This window comes from Nomia melanderi, chromosome 2 (genome assembly GCF_051020985.1).
Source record: "Nomia melanderi isolate GNS246 chromosome 2, iyNomMela1, whole genome shotgun sequence".
NCBI classification, from domain to species: Eukaryota; Metazoa; Arthropoda; class Insecta; order Hymenoptera; family Halictidae; genus Nomia; species Nomia melanderi.
In genome coordinates, this window is record NC_135000.1 from 9,021,577 (window position 1) to 9,042,832 (window position 21,256).

Consider the following 21,256-nt stretch of genomic DNA (forward strand, 5'->3'; position numbering starts at 1 on the left):
TCATTCGCATCGAACATTGTATTATATATGCGAGAACAGAAGAGAAACGAGAATCACACTATCTCTATGATAATAATAAATTATTGTGATAATTAATAACAAGTCTACTAATATTATTGTAGTAATACTAATAGATTTCTTATTATTATCATTATCATTATTATTACTAGTTGTCACTGTACAAATAATAATAATAAGTACCTCTATGATAATGAATTACTGTGATGATTAATAACAAGTCTACTAATATTATTGTAGACTAATAGATTTCTTATCATTATCATTATCATTATCATTATCATTATCATTATCATTATCATTACTACTATCACTATCATTATCATTATTATTACTAGTTGTCACTGTACAAATAATAATAATAATAAGTATTTCTAATACATTGTATTATATACACGAGAACCGAAAAGAAACGAGAATCACACGAAGAAGTTAAAATTGCATATGTGCATTATTTCCAACGCGTTGTTACACAATTTCGTTGGATAAAAATTTTAATACAACATATTAGACTGAAACAATATATTCAATGAACATTTATAAACTCACTATCGCGGAATGGCTGATCTGTCTACAAAATGGCCGCCGAATGGTTGATAAAGATTCGTTTATTTTTCACGCAGAATCGTGTACGATATGAATGAAAGTTAAACGAGTGGCATGGAATAAACAAGAGGAACAGGAATCGCGTCGTGAAACGGAGATACGATCGCTGATACCCGAAACGACGGAAGCGCTTAACAAAATGGCGGCGCGTCGACGCGTAAGCTACGACTGTTCAAGTGAAACTGGCCATAATTCGCTTCTCGACGGTACTTCAGATTCCCAAATAATGTCTCCGATTCGTTTATTACCTTCTCTCCACCCTGCACGCGAGTCTTATGGCTTGTAAACGGTTCGCCGTAAAACGGTAGGCAACCGCGAATGGGGAACGGGAAACGGGACGATGGTGACGCAAGATGGACGAAATTCTTACTGAAATGGCTAAGAACATTGGACCTTTGAACGAGATCATTCGACTGAATAGATTACTCGATTATTTCGACGATAAAATAATTTCAGTTCATCGAAGAAATGCTGAACTAAGGGATGTTTAATTAAATGATCCTTCAGGTTTATTATTGCTGAACTGAAGGTTAATTAAATGACTCCTCGAGTTCCTAGCTTCTATTTCGCTCGGAAATATTTCGCTAGATATATTTAACATTTTCTAACTAGACAAAGACGATGCTTTTTAAAAAATCACAAGTGAATTGAGAAACAAAGCTTTTTTGTCTCAATGTTTCACACACCGATGCATTGTACATTCAATATTGAATATCAAATTTTAGTTTTACTGCATCAAATCAAGTGACTGAGAATCACCTCTCGAATGCAAAGGGTTAAACTTGAAGTTCGAACTTTCAATCATTTGGAACAATACAAAAGGAAATGGATTCTAAGTTGAATATTTAGTATTTTAAATGAAACTTCGTGTTGCTGTGTGAAATATTTAAATAAAATAGCTTTGTTACTTAATTTATCTGTGAACTATCGTTAAATTAGTTTCAAATGTCGTCTATATCTCGTCGAAAAATGTTGAATATCTCCAGCGAAAATCTTTCGAGTGCAAAGGATTAATCTTTGAAAGTTCCCTGCAATTCCAAAAGAGATCTGCATCTCGAAACGATTTATTAGAATTCCGTAGAATCATCGCATTGCTCGGATCTAAATAAATCTTCGGACAACATACAAAGTGAATAAAGCGTCGGCCGAGACAAAGCAGCGACAATAAATTCGAATCGAGGAAACCCACGGAATTATTCAAGGAAACAACAGAAATTGACGCGCGGCCGCAGAGGGAAATTCCAGCGACAATTCCCGCGAATGATTCACGCGTTGCCACGGTTAAACGTAGCGTCGCCGCGTATATTACCAGCGAGGACGGGCGGAACGACGTGTGTCTTATACCCGAGATCGCCGTTATCTCGCAGGGGAGGAAACACGTTCCGTGGGAAAGTTTCGCGTCCCCGGGCGGAAGGCGCATCGGAAAATAGGCTCGTAAACGGAAGATCGAACGTGGAAAATCCGCGATAGGTCCGCGCCTCGTCAACGGGATCCCTATTTTATGCATGAGGACGACGAGCTGTCCTGCGGCTCTCCAGAACGAAACTTAATTAAACCTTGCTCTCCTCGCGCAGCGTTTCCAGGGAGTAATGCGAATGAAAGAGACAATGCGCCGGAAACGTTGTTCCAGCAATTTGGGATTCGAGGTTCTGCCGATCTAAGAGTTAACGCTTTGCGAACGAATGTCGGCATTTTGATGAGATCGAACTTCCATGTTTGGAATACCCAGTTGTGAACGAATGATTTAACTGTGTGTGTTTTTTCTTGTAGTAACTAGGAAATCTCTCGCCCTTCTCTTTTACAATATTTAAAATTCTAATAAACCTATATTACAATTATCGAATATTCCATATCGAATTTAGGATATAACTTCATTCCCAAATTATTCACCAATTTCTCAATTAACTATACCTCGTTTAAAACTAGTTAACTTTCACAGAATACTCAAATCTACAATCATAAACTTATATACCAACGTCTCAATATTCCACTTAAAATGTACAATATAATCTCATTACTCCTAATTATCTGAAATGACTAACACTAGAACTACCGTATCAGTCAAAATGACTCGATTTGTTTGTTTAACAATTATTGATATCTTCGAAATGATTTTGAAAATAAATAGTTTCACTTGAGTACTACAACGAATGTCCGAAGAAATCGAAAATAATCTATTGTTCGAATTTTTATAGGAATTGCATATTAACACATTGCGTACTGGCAACGAGAAATCTCGTTTTCGTATAAAGACACTCAGCTATGCAATTTCGCTAATTACTATAGTATTTGGAAAAATATGAAATTTGATTGAAATTGATTGTCTATTTAAAATACATTACATAACAATATATCTGAGTTTTTGTATGTACAGCAATATAAGTTGATCTCACTGAAAACTTCCATCCGAACAATTCAGTTTTCTGAAAAGTAGCCGGTACGCAATGTGTTAATCGCATTAAATGCTCGGTAGTTCTACCGTTGATTTCCGTTTTTCGAGCGGCGAGACGCTTCGTCCCGTAAGTTTCTTATCAGGCTCGCGCGGACCGAAAGTTTTCAGGATAGTTTTATTGAATCTAGTGCCGGGGTAATCTCTACGGCCCGTTTCCGGCCGCAAATAAAGCAAACCGCGAGTGGAGCAATCGTAAGTTCATCCTCGGAGACAAGAACTTCATCCCGGTCGGGTAGAAATGGTATTGTTATCGCGAATACCATTGCTTCCGCTCGTTCTTAAGACACCCACGGGCCACTCGCCGAGTTATACGTCTTAATTCGAAAGCGGAAATGAAAGTTTCACCTCGTTCCATTGATCCCGCGCGGTGCTCGCGGAAATTGCTGGCGGAAACGGCGATTAGAATTTTCGTTGACGCGTTCGCTGAGATTATCCGTGTAGTTAATTAATCGTGAGGTATCGTATGTTCAGATAATTAGGAGCGATGAGATTATATTGATTTAAATATTCTGTGAAAGAGATTAACCCTTTGCCAATGAAGAATCTTTGAAATATACTGAGCCTTCAGCGGATGAAATCAGTCGCGTTAATCTCACGACTCCTCGAGCTAGTGGAACACAAGTGGCGGAGATGAATATTTAAGCCGGCCGCAGGAGCAATACGCCGGTTCTAATAATGCTTAACCTTTCTACTAGACGTACCGCAGTCGCCGATGGAAGCTTAAAAGAAACTGACCTTTGAGGGGGTTAATATTTCAAGAGACGGTAACTCGCAGCGCGGCCGCCTGTATCCCCCATCCCGAAAATTCTAGTACTCCCATAACGAAAATCAAAAGTTACCAATGTATAGTTATCTACTCTCTACTAGACAAAATGATTTCAAATGATTTTCATTTGAGAAATAACAATTTTCTACGGATAAATACTGTTTCTCTATTTATACAAAATCTTGACCGAAACGCGAAATACGCATTACCATTGAGAAAACCTCATAACATCCCCATAACGCGAAGAAAACACACAACCACCATAAGCTTAGGTCCGTACCCTATAACTTTTGTTCGAAGTATTTGTTTGTATCGCTCGTAGTTTTTAAGTTATCTAGAGAACGGCTGTTCGGTCGCGTCGTGCGTCGGTCTGAATAACGGCCGACCTGTTCTACTAGCTGCGTTAGAGTTACCCCATTATTTCGGGCAGGCATCGAGCCAGTGGAATAAACCCGTGCTGCCCGGACAGAGAGGGACCTCGATATTTCATCGGACCAGAAGAAACTCGCGTCGCAAAGACAATAGAACGGAGAATGTTTTGCCGGACGTTTATCTATTCTACTTGGCTATCGACCCACTTTGTCGGGCTGATCGAAGCGTTCCGCTCGGAGAGATGTCGGCGCTTTGGCTCGCTGGATTTGTTGATGGTGGGACAATCGTTTTGATGATTCGCGTGTCGATGTGCTTGCGATAGTGTGGTAACGGGAATAATTACTACTGTTATTGCTAGCCTTAATAAATAATAAGAATTATTGGTATTGCTAGTTGTCTGTGCACAAATATTAAGAATTATTGTTACTAGTTGTCTCTGCACAAATAATAAAAATTATTATTATTATTACTATTGCCATTGCACAAATATTAAGAATTATTACTGTTACTAGCTGTCTCTGCACAAATATTAAGAATTATTATTATTACTAGTTGCCACTGCACAAATAATAATAATAATAAGTATCTCTATGATAATAATAAATTATTGTGATAATAATTAACAACAAGTCTACTAATATTATTGTAATACTAATAGATTTATTATTATTACCATTATCATTATTTCTGCAGTGATGACTAGTAATAAACCCCAATATTACAGTAACATTAATAGATTCATTATTAACAATTACCACAACATCAATAGCCACATTGCAGTATTTTCGAATGCAACAATAAATAACAATAAACTAAGTAATGTCGACGCAATTTCCAGAAGGACCGAGAGCACTTTGGATCGAGCAAGTTTAAAAGGGATCTTCGGTCGAACTAGTAGTATAAAGCTGTCTGACCGAAGGCAAGGGGAGTGGGTCGATACCTAGAGGCCAGCGAGTAGAATAAGCTTGCACCGCGGAGCCAGTAGAACGGGTCAACGTATCAGCTGCCCGGTGTTTACAGTTGCACAGCGTTCGATTCTCGGAAATAATACAAATGTTGCGCTGTCTCTAATGCAATACTGCAATTTCACGCTGTATTTATATACAGTAGCGTTCAAAAGTTAACCAGATCGTTTTCAGATCTTTCGTTACTTTTTCTTATTATCACGTATAAAATATAAGAAAATCGACATCTTTCACACATTTTTCTAGAAATTCAACCTGTTCGAAGGTTTTCGAACAGAATGTTTAACAAATGAAATGCTTGTTTTTTATTGTTGTAATTCAATGTATTTGACGTAATTAATGTTAAATATTTTACAACCCGCGATCTCGATTTAGTAACAACGAATAAAATATACTTTTGTTTTCGAAAATCTCGTTATTACTATTTCTTGTGTTAAGCTGTGTAATAAATATACATTTGTAAAACTTGTACCAGCTTTTCACTTCAATATTTTCTTTTCCCTATTTGCGTCACATCGATGCGAAGTGGACTCGATTCGAGAAACGATTTGGACAAGGAACTTCCGAACGCCGGTGTATAATAGGCGGTGTAATGATTGGTCACTTTTCCCAGCGTGCCTTATCTGAAACGATCCCATCGCGTCTGCGACAGCTTCGAGGATTCCGTTGATGCACGCGGAATTTCGGTTGCTTTTCTTCCTTCCTCTTCTAATCTCAATAATTCGCGCGTGACTTATCGTCGCGTTGTCCTGCCCACCGATTAACTCGCTGATTCCATCGGGAATTGAACCTTGGTCTAGTTTTTTTTCTGATTTTACGTGAAGCTTTCGGTGGAGAAGTGAATTCGAGTTGATGATACTGAGTAGTTGGTTTAACCCCTTAACGCACAGTTCTTTTGAAAAAAATCGGCCAAAAACAATCAATTTTGATATACTGCGCTTTTGTTCCATGGAAAAAGGCTATATTTTATTGTTGAATAAATATGTGTTATAGCTTACAATCCCATGTAAATGATAAATATCAATAAAACGATTTTTTTTCTTTGCTTTCACATTGTTATTTTCACAGTTTGGCCTGTTTGGCGCGCTCGAATCAACTCGAGTGTGCAAGTTAAGGGATTAATTGAAATTTTCGAGTTTCGGTATGAGAAATAACTACCTAGGAATTTCATGATTCCTAAAATCCAGTTGAGTAAAAGGTTGTTTGATAGGGTAATCATTTAAAGCGATTAAAATTTGGGAATTTCAGGATCTATATGAAACTGAAAGCTTTGTCAAAAGCCTTGTGATTGCATTCTGATGAATGAAGCTTTGTTCTACAGATGAATCATCATTGAGAATTAAAGTAGGGGAATTCGATAATCCCTACAAAATTCACAGATTTATTGGAGAACTCGTAATTGCCACTGATGAATAAAATTTTGGTAAACAGGTGAATTATCTATGACAATTAAACTTTAAAAATTTGATAATCCCAATAAAATTTAAAACTCAATCAGAGATCTATTTTCAATTAACAAATAAAACTTTCTTAAACTGGTGAATCATGTGTAACCATTAAACCTTAAAGTTAGAAAATTTCAATGAAATTTAAAGTTCAATCAAAGATCTCCTAATCCTAATTAACGAATAAATTTTGTTAAACAGATGAATCATCTATGACAATTAAACCTTAAAAATTCGATAATCCCAGTAAAATTGAAAGCTCAATCATTAGATGTCCTAATTCTAATTAACAAATAAAACTTTGTTAAACAGGTGTACCATCTATGACAATTAAACCTCAAAAATTCGATAATCCCATTAAAATTGAAAGCTCAATCAAAGATCTCCTAATGCTAATTAACAAATAAACTTTGTTAAACAGGTGAACCATCGGTGGCGATGATAGGGGCGAATTTGAGGTTTGGTATCGGCGCCTCGGGTAACGTGTCGTCGAACGCGACCAAGGTTTTTCAGTGTCATCCGGGCGGAGCGACCGAGGCCACACTCATATTCAGCCTCGGTGCCCTCGGCATGGGGGCAAACTTCGTCCTGATGGCTCTAATCCTGGCTAAACGACAGTTACGCAGGTAATTTCCGCGAGAACCACCGCGGCGGACCACTTACACCGCGCTATCTCGCGATTGTGCCCTCGTGCAACCCGCGGAATATAGTCCGAAGAGACGTGACCTTTCAACTTCTCGACGTTCAGCGGAGAACGATCTCCGAAATATCGACTTTATCTCCCCGGTTACACAGGGGACAACGTAACTCACCTACGAAACGAAGTCTATATTCTTCAATAACGAAAGATAACCAATTGTCGAAGGGAAATGTAGTTCAACCTATTTGCACACCGAGAATGCGTATTTTCGAAGCTGATATTCGATTCGCGTTAAATGTAATGAAGCTGACGGTTGGGAGGAAGGTGTTTTAAGTTTCTCGGAGTCTAAGGATTGAAACAATTTATTTCCGGAGAGGAAGAATAGGGAAACCTACTGTCAGTAATTAATTAATGGAGCCTTCGATTCGATTCCGAACGGGCAACTAACTTAGGGTATGCACAGATCCAATTTCCAATCAAATATAACGAAACTGTCACTTATAGAAGAATACGTATCAAGTTTCTAGAACCCTAATTAACAATCAAATTATCTTCCCATTCAAAATACAGACCACCGAAACCTACGATCAGTAATCAACCAATGAAACCTCCATCCCTCCAAACACCAAACTTAGGGTATGCTAGCACACTTCCAACTCCCAATCAAATATACCAAAACTGTCATTAACAAAAGAATACGCATTAAGTTTCTAGGACTCTAATTAACAGTGAAATCAACTTCCCGTCCAAAAATCAGACCACCATAATCTACAATCAGTAATCAACCAATGAAACCTCGGTCCCATCTCTAAACAAGCTAACTCAGTATGTCAGCCGATTCTGTCAGCTGGCAACAAATCCGAGCAGAATTTCCCCAAAACACAGATCAAACGTTACGTTAACATCCCCAGATCGACCGAGTGTCAACGACAGCGCTGCCAAATGATTTCCCATTGTGTCCCAGGTGGTCGCAAGGATTGCTGTTCCACCAGGCGATGGTGGACTGCGCGAGAGCCGCCATTTTATTGCCCCTCGGTTCGAGCATCCTGAACTGTCAGCCGATGACCAAGTGTTCCCTGGTGGAGACAGCGTTTCTGCTGCTGGTGACGGTCTCCACGGTGAACATGCTGACGACAGTGCTGAACGACAGCCCGATCTTCCCGGAGACCGACGAGGAGGCCGATCTGACGGCCCCGTTGCTCATGGACTCGCCCCAGGCAAGCGTGTTTACGTATCTTTATTTAGATTTCCATTTTTCTTCGGCCGTATCGATCTGGCTTTCACCCCTTAGCCGAACGAACACGGCCGGAGCTCGCCGCGAAGATTTCTCGCTGGATTCAACGGGAATCAATGCTCCTCCTTCGACGATAAATTATTTGGCTGGCCTAAATGTCTGGTTTCACTTTTCGTTGCGCTCCTCCTATCGTAATTTACGAGTGACCGGCGTGAATCGGTGAAAACGACGCCGAGCTTCGTGTGGAAATTTATTCTGTTTCTGGTTCAAAGGTTGTTGGTGGTTCGATGTGTATTATTATTGTAATTTTGGGAATTGGAATGATTTTTAGCGAGGCAGTTTCAACTTTTGAATAGTTGGTCGGATTGATGAATTATTAGTGTCTTCTGGTCGATGTTTGTTCATTTCTCAAACCAATAGTTTAGTCGAACGAAAGTTTCCCTTAAATTTCGTTTGAAGAGAAGTATTCTGATGAATTCGTGTACAATAGAATTTACGAGTGACCGGTGTGAATCGGCGAAGACGCGTGGAAATTTATTCTGTTTTTAGTTCAAAGATTGCTGGTGGTTCGATGTGTATTATTGTAATTTTATGAATTGGAATGATTGTTTATCGACGTTGGATTCTTACTGAGGCTGAGAGTTTCAACTTTTGAATAGTTGGTCCGATTATTGAATTATTAGTGTCTTCTGGTCGATGTTTCTTTATTTATTTATTTTTCAAGTGGAACAGGCAGTGAATAGTTTAGTCGAACGAAAGTTTCTCTTGAATTTCGTATGAAATTTATTCTGTTTCTAATTCAAAGATTGTTGATGGTTCAATATGTATTATTATTGTAATTTTATGAATTGGAATGATTATGTTTATCAACGTTGGATTTTTAGCGAGACAGAGTTTCAACTTTTGAATAGTTGGTCGGATTAATGAATTATTATTGTCTTCTGTTCGATGTTTGTCCATTTCTCAAGCGAAACACGCAGTGAATAGTTTAGTCGAACGAAAGTTTCCCTTGAATTTCGTCCGAAGAGAAGTATTCTGGTGAATTCGTGTACAATAGAGAATTTAAGATTTGTTCAAGTAAAAGTTCCTCGGAGAATGCGACTCAATGCAGCGTTCGGAGGAGAAGGAAACAGATTTGAGATAATGAAGAAACTTCGGTGGAACAAGGAAATTTCCGGGCGGGAGGGAAATTTACAAAGGAACGATTATCCCTGCTAATTGGACGACAAGTTGATTCAGACGATCGATTGTCTTACCTCGAGCTGGCGCGGTTTGGACGAAAGAAAGATGAATCGCCATTTCGTGGATTCGTCTGGGATTCGAAGATTCAATGCTCGAGGAAAATCGTTACGAAAGTGTAATTAATCATGAATTCTATCCAGCTATAAAGATACACGTAATATAAACTATAATAAATATAAAATTAAATTTTTCATTTACTGGAAAGTTAACAGAAAACATGAGTTTCTACTTTGAACTATTTAAAACAACTTCTGATTTTCTATAATGAATTATCTGGTAATTAAGATTATATAAATTTCAAAAAGATTTCCTTTGTCGTTGAAAATTCATTGAGTTATCAGAAGAGATTCTTATCGAGAATCGTTTCGTTTTTCAAACGGTAGACATGAAAAAGGTTCCAAGCCACGAGCTCCTTCGCTCGCGCGTATATTCTCCGCGGCTGAACTTAATTAAGGGACTTAAGTAACATAAAAGGCCTTTTAACCGAGCTCAAGTTTCGGATCGATTTAACAAGTGTGAGCGAGACCTTAATATAAAGCGCGGCTCGTGGAATTAAACGCGGGGCCGAAAGTGCCACTCGACGATTATTTCCAGTAAACGCGACGGTCAGGCAAAAATTCCATCGGTTCGATTAACGATAGAATTACCTGTTCAAATAATTGCTCACCGTTTTCTTCTTTTTTTGTTATGGATATTCTGAAAGGCATTCGATGTGGAAATCATTGAGGAAATTAATGCTACGGTGAATACCAGAGGAAATTTGAGAAATTCGTTGGTAGATATTTCAGAAAAATTACTGGTTATTTTTGTTAACGAAGCCTTTGGGATTTTATAATAATTGTGTTTTAGGGAAATTTTATAAAAGTAGATCAATCGATGCATTATTTCTTTTATCGAAGGCTTTGAAATTTTGAAAGAGTATTCCTATAATAACTTTACAAAGATTTTATAAAAATTTGGATCAATTGCGTTATTTCTTTCATCGAAGGCTTTGAAATTTCGAAAGAATATTTTTATAACAATGTTATTATAGAATAATATAATTTCCATACTAATTACATTTTAGAATAACGCGTGGCCGTTGTTTACGCGTCGCTTTATCGATTTCGCCGATGTTATTATAAATATTGAGATAATATTTTATTTATTCCCGAGCACGCTTCATCCGTACCGATCAAACGTATTCCTCGCTGTCAGGGAATTTCATAAAACTCGTCCCAGGAAACGGGGATCCACGCGAAGATCCTCGAGCTACTTAACCCGCTTTAATTACGTCAGACATTTCAATAAACCGCGGTGTCCTGGGACGCGTGTGCTCGACCACATTTCAATTTATATTTACACACGTCACGTGCCTGCGTCTCTATAAAAACAGGTCTGTCCGCGAAAAATCTGGTTCTAGTGTAATTGGATTTCAAGGGGAAAAAAATCAAGAATGAAATCGTAGATTTTCATTTCAATAGAATTGTATTTTAAGGAAAATAGAGGAAGAAGTGATGAAAACTGGTAAATCGATCATTTGAATACCTGTAATCAACTATTAACCGACAAATTTCAGTATCAATCCACTTAAATCTAAAATGACTAGAGGAAAAATAATGAAACATCGTGAATCAATCAATTGGTCGCCTATTAAGCAAGCTCCAACAGCAATCCATGTAAATTCAAAACTAATCACTAAACAAATTCCAATACCAATCCATTGAGATTCAAGAGAACGAGAGAAAAAACATTAAAAAATCATGAATCAATCATTTGATCGTCACTAATCACCTATTAACTACCAAACTTCAACAGTGGTCCATATAAATCCAAAACTAAATCCATTAATAACAAATTCTTCATTAACCCTTTGCATTAATAATTTGCATCACTGCAAGTGTGAAATGTTAAGTTAAAATAGCTTTGTTTTTCAATTTAGATTTCTTTGTTTTCCTTCTTAATACAAAATTTGGATGTATAGAAGATCCAGTGATCTTAGGGTAGTTCTTCGAAATTTATTTATTAAAATATTTAACGCTTTGCACTCGAGAGGTGAATAAAGTTGAACATTAAGTATTTTAAATTAAACTTTGCATTGCTATGCGGATTATTTAAATAAAATAGCTTTGTTGCTTAACTTATCTGTGAATTATCGTTAAATTAGTTTCAAGTGTCGTCTGTACCTCGTCGAAAAATACTGAAAATTTCCAGTGAAAATTTTTCGAGTGCAAAGTGTTAATATTATATCTTCTCCATTTTAACACGCTTAGTGCCACGTGTACCACATGTGGTACACGTTAATTTTCGTAACAAAATATTTTCAAGGGACACATGGTCAATAGCTGTATACGTTACAAAGCACCGAAAACATCAAGAAACGATATCAAAATATATAAAATTAAAAAAAAAAAACTTGAATATAACTTAATATTTCATTTGAATATGAAATTGAATACTGATTCATCTTGAATCAAAATATGACCGAAATTTCCGTGGCACGGGACGTGTTAAGGTATTGAGAATGGATCGCAAAGAGTTAACGAACAAGCTCGACGCATATAAATTCAAAGGAACCCGACGCAGGGCAAATAAAACCTGATAAATCCGTGGTCGGCCAGCAACGATCGGCCGTTGAACGACAATTTCTCGTGATCCGTCCGGCGACGTGTTAAGGTCGCCGGCCGCGGCTCGTCTAAACGGCGCGTCACAATTAATTCCGTTGTGAAAGCGCAGTCATCCCGCCGCGGACAGTTTACACCGCAATCGTACGCCATGGGGTCCGCGTCCCTAACAATGCAGGTGACGCTTCCATTACACCCGCGCGCGGGCTGAATTCTTCCATCAAATGCACGTGTTACTGCTCTCTCTCACTCTCTCTTTCTCTCTCCGCTGCCAATTTGCACGCTTTCCGGCGGCCAGCCCTTTCGAATTTCGTAAAATAACCTGGACTAATCGCTGAACCCGTGTGCCGAGTGCTGACACATCGTTGGACAGGTGCCGCGATCGATCCCTGTCGATCCGATCGAAATTCAATCAAATCAATGTTACATTGCGTAAGAGAAATCTCGTTTTTATGTGAAGACACTTAGCTGTGTGACTTTGAATTGGTTATCTATTTAAAATATATTACATAACGATATGATATCGGAGTTTTTCTATGTGTAGTGATATAAGTTGACCTCAGTGAAAATTGCCATCCGCAATTATAGCAATAGTATTATAGTAATCTGTTGTAGATTAACTTCAACATCTTATGAGTTACTATACTTCAACATGACAACTTATACTTCAACATCAATATAATTCTTTGTACATTTACGATATCGTGTTAGGTATGCGATGAAAGTTTCAAGCTGAATCTTATATACTTAAGTGTTATTCGTATTCTCCAAATATAAATTAAATGCCAATTTCCTATTATTACTCATTAGCCTTTGAAGTAAACGTAGACACAGAGCATCAAAATTCCGCCTTTTTCTAATGAATCGTTAACGATAAACCAGTCATGTCGACTATAACTAAGAACTGAAGCATAAAGCAATAAATAAAACAAATTAAACATTACTTTCCCATCACTACTCAGTAACCCTTGACCTAAACGTAATACAGAGCACCAAAATTCGACGTTTCCCTACTAAATCATCAACAACAAACCAGTTACATCAACCATAACCAAGAACTAAACCATAAAGCAATAAATGCAATAAAGTAAACATTACTTTCCCATTATCAGTAACCCTTGACCTAAACGTATACACAGAAATTCCGCGTTTCCCTACCAAATCATTAACGATAAGCCAGTGACATCGGTCACAGCTACGAACTAAACCATAAAGCAAAGGGTTAATCACCTTGCGGAATGAACATCCCCCGCAATCAGCATCGCGAGCAGGAAACTCGAGATGAACCGAAGATCTCGGTGGATCGCTGCCGGTGTGCGGTATCGATCGCGTAATTGACAGAAAGAGTCCCTGAAACGTTGCATCTCGCCGGCGAGTTTCTGCTGACCGCGCGCACCTCCGGCGTTTCCTTTGATACGCCGGTTGACGTATCATAAACCCAATTTTCTGCGGGATCTTCCGCGCCGCGGCCCTCCGTGCCGCATGCGGCAGGAAGTTGCGGCGCGGAGAAGCTGCCCGGACATCTCGGTCACCGGTTCCGCCCCGCGGACGCCATCTGCTCGCGAGACGCAGACGTCACTCTGTATTTATGCGACGGAAACTTTCTACGACCTGTAAATTTCCGGCGAGTTCTGCGATTCTTCCTTTTTCGGATTGAACGGAGGATGGAATTGAAGGTGAATGAGGATTGAATGAACTGAAGGTGAATGAGGATTGAATGAACTGAAGGTGAATGAGGATTGAATGAACTGAAGGTGAATGGGAGTTGAATTAATTGAAGGTGAATGAGAGTTGAATAAATTGAAGGTGAGTGAGAGTTGAATGAATTGAAGGTAAATGAGAATTAAATGAATTGAAGATCAATGAAAATTGAATGAATTGAAGGTGAATGAGAATTGCACGAATTGAAGATGAATCGGAAATAAATGAATTAAAGATGAATGAGAATTGAATTAATCGAAGACAAATGAGAATTAAATTCCAAACTTCAAACATTAACGAACCCCTGTGAAATTTACATTTCCCATACTGCAAAGCTGATGAATATAAAACAGAAACAATGTTGCAGATCATTTCCTCGAATTTTCTGCACAGTTTCCCTCTCGAATGAAAGTTCTTATTTTTAATGGAAACCGTAGCTGAGAGATGGACATTTCTGATTGCAGTGCGTCCTGTTCGGGACGTTCATGATCTGGTTCGCGAGCATCACGATAAACCTCGGCCCGACATTTTTGAGCGGAGCTCTCGCCGCGAACACGGAGACCGGCCACAACGCGCCGAGCTGCCCTTTGGTGCACGGCCCGTTCCGACATTACATTCTGAATGCACTCTGGATCGCCATCAACATGATCTGCGTTGCGCTCACGCTGATACACCTCAGGAAACTCCACAAAGATCTCACTAAAGCGAACGTCGAAGCGGTACGTTCGTCCCTTAACGAAGGCTTTGTGTCTTATCGCAGTAGCTGCCAATGAAATTGCAGAGTGTACTGATTTCAAATTCTTATTATTCGTTGCTTTCAAGTTGAAACTCATCTTTGCGAATTTTCACGGTTCTATGATGGGGAAATGTGAATTTAGTTCGTGTTTCTGTTTTTGGAAAACTGATTTCAAGTTGTTATGAGTTGTTTTGAAGTTGAAGCTGATCTTTGCAACTTTTCACGGTTCTCTGATAGGGAGATGTGAATTTTCTGTTTGTAGAAAACCGATTTTAAGCTGTTATTAGTTGTTTGGAAGTAAAATTTAATCTTTGCGACTTTTCATGGTTTAATGATGGGGAAATCTAAATTTAGTTCGTGTTTCTGTTTTTGGAAAACCGATTTCAAGTTATTATTAGTTGCTTTGAAGTTAAATTTTATTTTCGCGACTTTTCACAATTCAACCACGAGGAAACGGTTTTCAAAAAACTGATTTGAAACTATTATCTCCAATTTTCAAATTAGAACGAACAAATTTGCAATCTTCTCGGTTCCCCGAATAAGAAAATATCTCTTAATCTCTCGCATTAAAATCATTACATCAAATATCATTCTGAAACGAGATACTGTCAAATCTAACAACAGTATTATTTCATTTCCCATTAACTAATCTCAGTAAATCTAGCCCAATATTCTATAATCTCTTACTTAAAATCACACGTCAACACAATTTCATTCTATATTTCCCCAAATGCAATTAACTAAACAATCTCTCCTTACCGATGCAATTTCCATGGCAACTACTCACCAATACAAAACACAATCAAACAGCTGAATCACACACTCGACAAGGAAAAGACAGAACGTTCATCCCTGCTCTATTTTGTAAACATTCAGTTCTCCTCATTACATTTTTCTATCCCACTTAAGTTTCCCTAATTCCCCAATTATCCTAACTTTAATTTTCCGATCCCTTTCGATCGCGTTCGCTCGAAATTTCCCGGGGAATCCGGTCGCGCGGATGAAAACCCGTGTTCTGTTTTAATCGAAACGATTTCTGTGTCAGGTGAAAGTAGCACTGCTAACGATTCTCGTGAATGCGACCGGTAATCAGCAAACAAACGCGGTTCCTGAAAATTCCGGCGCATCCGCGAACGGCGGGACGCCCAAGGTAATAATCACGGCCATCAAAAAATCATTTCCACCGTTTACACGGCAAACTAATGAAACGGGGCGCCTCGGAACGAATTTCAATCAACGTCGACGTCCCAGTTTTGCGTTCCTTTCGCCAAAACAATTTACGAGCAACGACGCTTTCCGTTGCGCTGCCATTTTGTTGCTATCTACCAGAAGGTTGGAAGCAGTCGTACCGATAGTAGAAAATTATTTCGGATAGAGATTCTGTTCATTTCTGCCCTTTCGATTCGAACTTCGAACCTGATGTCCTAATGATGTTTTCTCGTTTGATCATTTGTCCCGTATAGTTTCCTTTATTTCATACTGTAGTCTCCTTTTTCTAATTGTTTCTTTAATTTTCTCCCTGTGTTTTCTAATTTCAGACTGAATTTTCGTTGTTAGGCTCGAACTGCTTCGAAGCTTTCGAATAGTTGGTAACATTCGGAGAAAGTTGAATTAAGGAAATTGAATTAGATTTTTGAATATTCTGAAATTTTGGAGATTGAATCTTAAAATTTGATTGATACTTTGAAGGATGAATGTTTTGAATATTGAATCGTTTGCAAATGGAATAAAATCTTTGCGAAATTAATGGATGTTTAGCGAGTAAACAGTTTATAGATTGAATTGTTAACAGAACACAATGATCTCGTCGTTCAGTTTATTGAATGAATCCTTTGCTAATGGAATAAAATCTTTGCAAAATTAATGGATGTTTAGCGAGTGAACAGTTTATAGATTGAATAGTTAAGAGAACACAATGATCTTGTTCAGTTTATTGAATGAATCGTTTTCAAATGGAATAAAATTTTTGCGAAATCATTGGACGTTTAGCAAGTCGAGTGAACAGTTTATAGATTGAATTTTTAAGAGTAGAATATAATGATCTCGTCGTTCAGTTTAACAATGGAATCGTTCGCCCGGAAGTTTCGGTGAAAATTTGCTAATGATTCGACGATGCTCGCGTTGAAAGGGTTAATACGCGGGACCCTCGAGGAGCCTAATTAAAGTGAAGTTCAACCTAAATTTCGCAACACGTTTCGCCGGGCCCCCGGTTCAGAATGTTCTAAACGTTGCATCGGCCCGTTTGAAAAGGAAGTTTCACTTCAGAGAAGCGGAGCGGCGGAGGAGCACCGTAAAATGAGGAACTACTTGAAGAGGATGGAGAGGGAGGGGGTGCAGAGGGTGAAAATGTTTCTGGTGATAACGGCGGCCTACGGCATCTTCTGGGGACCACTGTTCTTCGTCACACTGGTGGATCATCCTATCATTGGGAATCCAACTGGCTACGAGGTAAAAAAACAATCGAGAAGTTCGGAGTTTAGAGCTACCAGAACAATTCGAAATTCACGATCTGAGAAGTTTGAAACTTCGAGTATAAACGATTTAGAATTTACAATCTAAAGAATTTGAAATTTGAAGTCTGAACAATTCGGAATTTACAAGTGAAGGAATTTGAAATTTGAAGTCTGAACAATTCGAAATTTACTATCAAAGGAATTTGAAATTTGAAGTCTGAACAATTCGGAATTTACAAGCGAAGGAATTTGAAATTTGAGGTTCGAACAATTCGAAATTTACAATCACAGAACTTCGAGATTTAAGGTTCAAAGGATTCGGAATTTAAAATCCAAGGAATTCGAAACTTACAGTCCAAACAATTTGAAATTTAGAATAAAAAAAATTCGAAACTTAAAGTTCAAACAGTTGAAAGTTTGCAATACAAGAAATTCGAAATTTAAAGTCCCAATAGAACGAGGAATAAGAGAAAAAAGATGTGTAGAGCAGAATCCAGTGAGAAGCAAACAGAATTTCATATAATACAGAATCTGGTGCAAAATTTAGTGTAGAATTGCTTACGAGAATCAACAAGAATCACAACGAAACACAGAGGAACTCATTAAAAAGACAGAAAGCTCGCGGTAACCTAAATGGGTCAACGCGTCCCCATTCACGTGGATCACTGAAAAACCACCCCCGGGCGCTGATATCGAAGAATATGGATGCGGCACGATGTCGCAACCGTCCTAACCACATCAAATTAAAAATTTTACCTGCGGATATTCGAGTCATAGAGATTTACAAGTTACGAACATCAAAACGATACAAATTTTCAGGTTACAAAGGTTCTATCTACACAAATGTCCAAGTTATAGAAATTCTATAACCACAAATTATAGAATTACCCAAGTTACACAATTTCAGACGAAACTTTCCAAGTCACACAGCCTTTCAAACACTGCAAACTCAAACTTCCAAGACTCCCAAATCCAAACTTCCAAACCTCAAAAATCCTCAACCCAACAATTCTAAATCATCTAAACTCCCAAGTTGCACACTTAAAAATTCCTCGGCATCAAATCAACAAACATGTTACCATTCAACCAATCATCTAACCATTTTCAACAAAAAATCACAAATTTCTAGATTCAATTCCTAAAATCCAATCAAAAGACATTCCCGAGAACTCGAAAGAAACGGAGAAACCTCAAAAAATCCTCAAACCCACCAGTTCTAAATCATCTAAACTCCCAAATTGGTTGAATTGCCATTCCAAAAATCCAATGAACAGACACTCCCGAAACTAAACTCAAATTGCACACCTAAAAATTCCTCAGCCTCGAATCAACGCACACGTTACCGTTCAACCAACGAAAAAACACAAATTCCTCGATTCGACTTCTATGAAAGTCTACAGATTCCCGAGAACTGGAAAGAAACGGAGAAACGGTTGCAGGTGACGCTACATATCGCGTACATCCACGCATTCGTGAACCCGGTGCTGTTCCTGAGCCTGCACCGCGGCCTGCGGCAGGGTCTGTCCGAGTTTTTCTGCGGCTGTTGCGAGGGCATCGCCAGCTGGATACTGGGCCCCAGCATACCGGGTGAATCGGTGCAACCGCCGCGCTACCAGGAGCCCATTGAAGCGGTGCCCTCGCCGCCGGAGCCGCCCGCGGCGCAGCCTAACACCTGCCCGGACCTCACCGACGTCGCCCTTCTGAAGCCGCCGTTGCCGCCGACGGGCAAACATTTGCTGGTATTGCTCACGGGAACACCGCTATTACACGGCAAACTTTCACCTTTCACCCCTGTCACGACGGGGATCAACGGGCACGCTTTTCTCTGCACGCTCCAGCGGGGATTGAAAAGCTTCCGAAAATAACTGTTCCAAACGGTTGTGTATCTCGTTCCCACTGTGTTACGGAAGTTATGCAGTTGTCTTTCGGTTCTTTGAATCATTTTGGAGAACGAGAAATAACAGTTGAATGTTTGTTTGAATCACGGTTTTGTAGCTGGTGGTTTTCGGTTCTTGGAACAATTATGGGAAACTGAGATTGATGAGTCTTAAGTTTTGTAGAATTGGGAAATGTTAGTTTGCAAATGACAGTATCACTGGTGTTTTTCGGTGACTGTTTTGGGAACCGAGGAATGATGGTTATAGAACTTTTATGAAATTGATGACATAGAAACATAGGAATTACAGAATCAAGGAACCTACGTAATTCAGAACAACAAATAACGCTTATTTTTTGCAAAATGACAGTTACAGAATTTATATAAGATTTTCAAGAAACACCAGTTCTACAACAGTTCTCCTTTTTTTTTAAATCATTGCCGAACCAAATCACAGAAACTACAGAACCAAGAAACCCACATAACTCAAAACAACAACAAAGAACGCTTATTTTTGCAAAATGACAGTTATAGAGTTTGTATAAAATTCTCAAGAAATACCAGTTCTACAACAGTTATTCTTCTTTTCTTAAAATCATTGTCGAACCAAAATACAAACACTACAGAATCAACAAACCCACACAACTCAAAACAACGAAAACACTTACAACTCATTTCGATTCTCCAGAACTCATTCCAGAACCGAAGGACCAGTCTCACAACTGTTTTCAATCCCCGCGCTGGACGGACGAAGCGCGCGTCCGGGAAACGATGAAAGGAAGACTCGCAATTTCGGGATTCCCCCGTTTTTTCCCCACCCCGCGATCGTTTGCACCCCGATCGAGCGAATTCTTGATGCAGCTCCCGTGTTTGCGATCAGTTTCCCGGGGAACTAAGGAAATTCTTCTGATTCCCGGTCCACGGTTTTGATGGGACCATGCCGCGGAGGATATTGGCAGATTTTCGCGGTGTTTCCTTCGCGGTTGATTGGATTGCTCCGAAATTCGGGCGGCGGGAGCGATTTCCTTCGGGAAACGAGTTTTGGGGGTTTGTACCAGTTTTTTGGGGCTTTGCGGGGGATGAGTCTATCTTTTATAGCCTCCCGAGACGCGAGCCAGCTCTTCGAGTCTATTTACACGTGTCGGTCTCCGCGATGACTCTGTCATTGATGTTTCTAGACTGTCACCTACATTTCTCGATTATTCCTTAATTTTTCTATATTTTCCGAACAACAATAGTATAGAAAACTCGGTTAATAAATTACAAACCCGAAGAAGAATTATAACATCGATTATAAATTCTTTTTAGATCTACATTTTAGATTATCTCGAGGAAAGCAATTATTTCGAAGATGATCGGGATTCACTGATTCGTGTAAATAGACCCTTGTGCTTCAATGAACTTTTAATAGAGCACAATGGATTCGAAGGAATGATCGTCCTCCAGAAAAATTGTTGAATTGCATTGTTTAAAATGATTCTTCAAAATTTGACATATCGAAAGATCTGTTGTTGTCAGTGACTCAAATTTGGCGTCCAAGAATCTGCTGTGTTTTGTTAGACAGCATGTGGAATTAATTTAAATCTTTATCAGTGAGCCTGTTAATCCTTTGCGGACGAATGTTGACATTAGAGAGATCGAATTTTCATAGTTGCAGCGCTAAGCAACAAACAAATGATTTAGTTGTTGAAACAGCAAGAGATTAGTATGTAGTTTCCTTAGCTAAATCATTTGTTTGTAATTTGGTATTCCAAACATAGAAATTTGATTCCGGCAAAATGCCGACGTTCGTCCGCAAAGGGTTAATTAAGCAGTCGATACGTGATTCAGCTTCATCTGCTGAAAGTTTCGATTTCGAAGAATCCTCGTCCGCTAAGGGTTGAATCGCATGTACATTGTTGCTTTTTCCTTGAAATTTAGGAAACGTTTGCATGTCGCATTTCGCTGGACACAATGTCCCTCGTATTTACGAGCACGTGAAAAAACTGGAACGTAGAGAATGGTTGTAGTAATTTACTATAGCACCAACGGGACCACAAGCCATTCTGCATGAAAATTTACGAACGTCCGTCCTGTGCTTGGAATTAATCGAAATTCATCGCTCGAAAATAATTGAAAATTTTTGATCGACGAATTTCTGCTAGATA

General features: G+C 38.8%; 2 protein-coding genes across 6 annotated transcripts in view; one reads left to right on the forward strand and one right to left on the reverse strand.

Moving 5' to 3' along the window:
* LOC116425333 (midasin) overlaps positions 1-21,256 on the reverse strand; it is a 98,257-nt gene that overhangs the window by 60,456 nt on the left and 16,545 nt on the right. The gene's annotated exons all lie outside the window — the stretch shown is intronic.
* Positions 1-21,256, forward strand: part of LOC116425350 (uncharacterized) — a 57,223-nt gene that overhangs the window by 29,001 nt on the left and 6,966 nt on the right. For 3 of the 4 annotated variants that reach the window (XM_076374205.1, XM_031972932.2, XM_076374207.1), the window contains exons 2-7: positions 7,046-7,250; positions 8,229-8,481; positions 14,509-14,763; positions 15,826-15,930; positions 17,046-17,228; positions 18,673-18,972. In XM_076374205.1, coding sequence (XP_076230320.1) covers positions 7,063-7,250; positions 8,229-8,481; positions 14,509-14,763; positions 15,826-15,930; positions 17,046-17,228; positions 18,673-18,972 — 1,284 coding nt within the window. In that variant the 5' untranslated portion in view covers positions 7,046-7,062. The remainder of the gene's footprint in view (positions 1-7,045; positions 7,251-8,228; positions 8,482-14,508; positions 14,764-15,825; positions 15,931-17,045; positions 17,229-18,672; positions 18,973-21,256) is intronic. The other variant, XM_076374206.1, reaches the window with a different exon arrangement.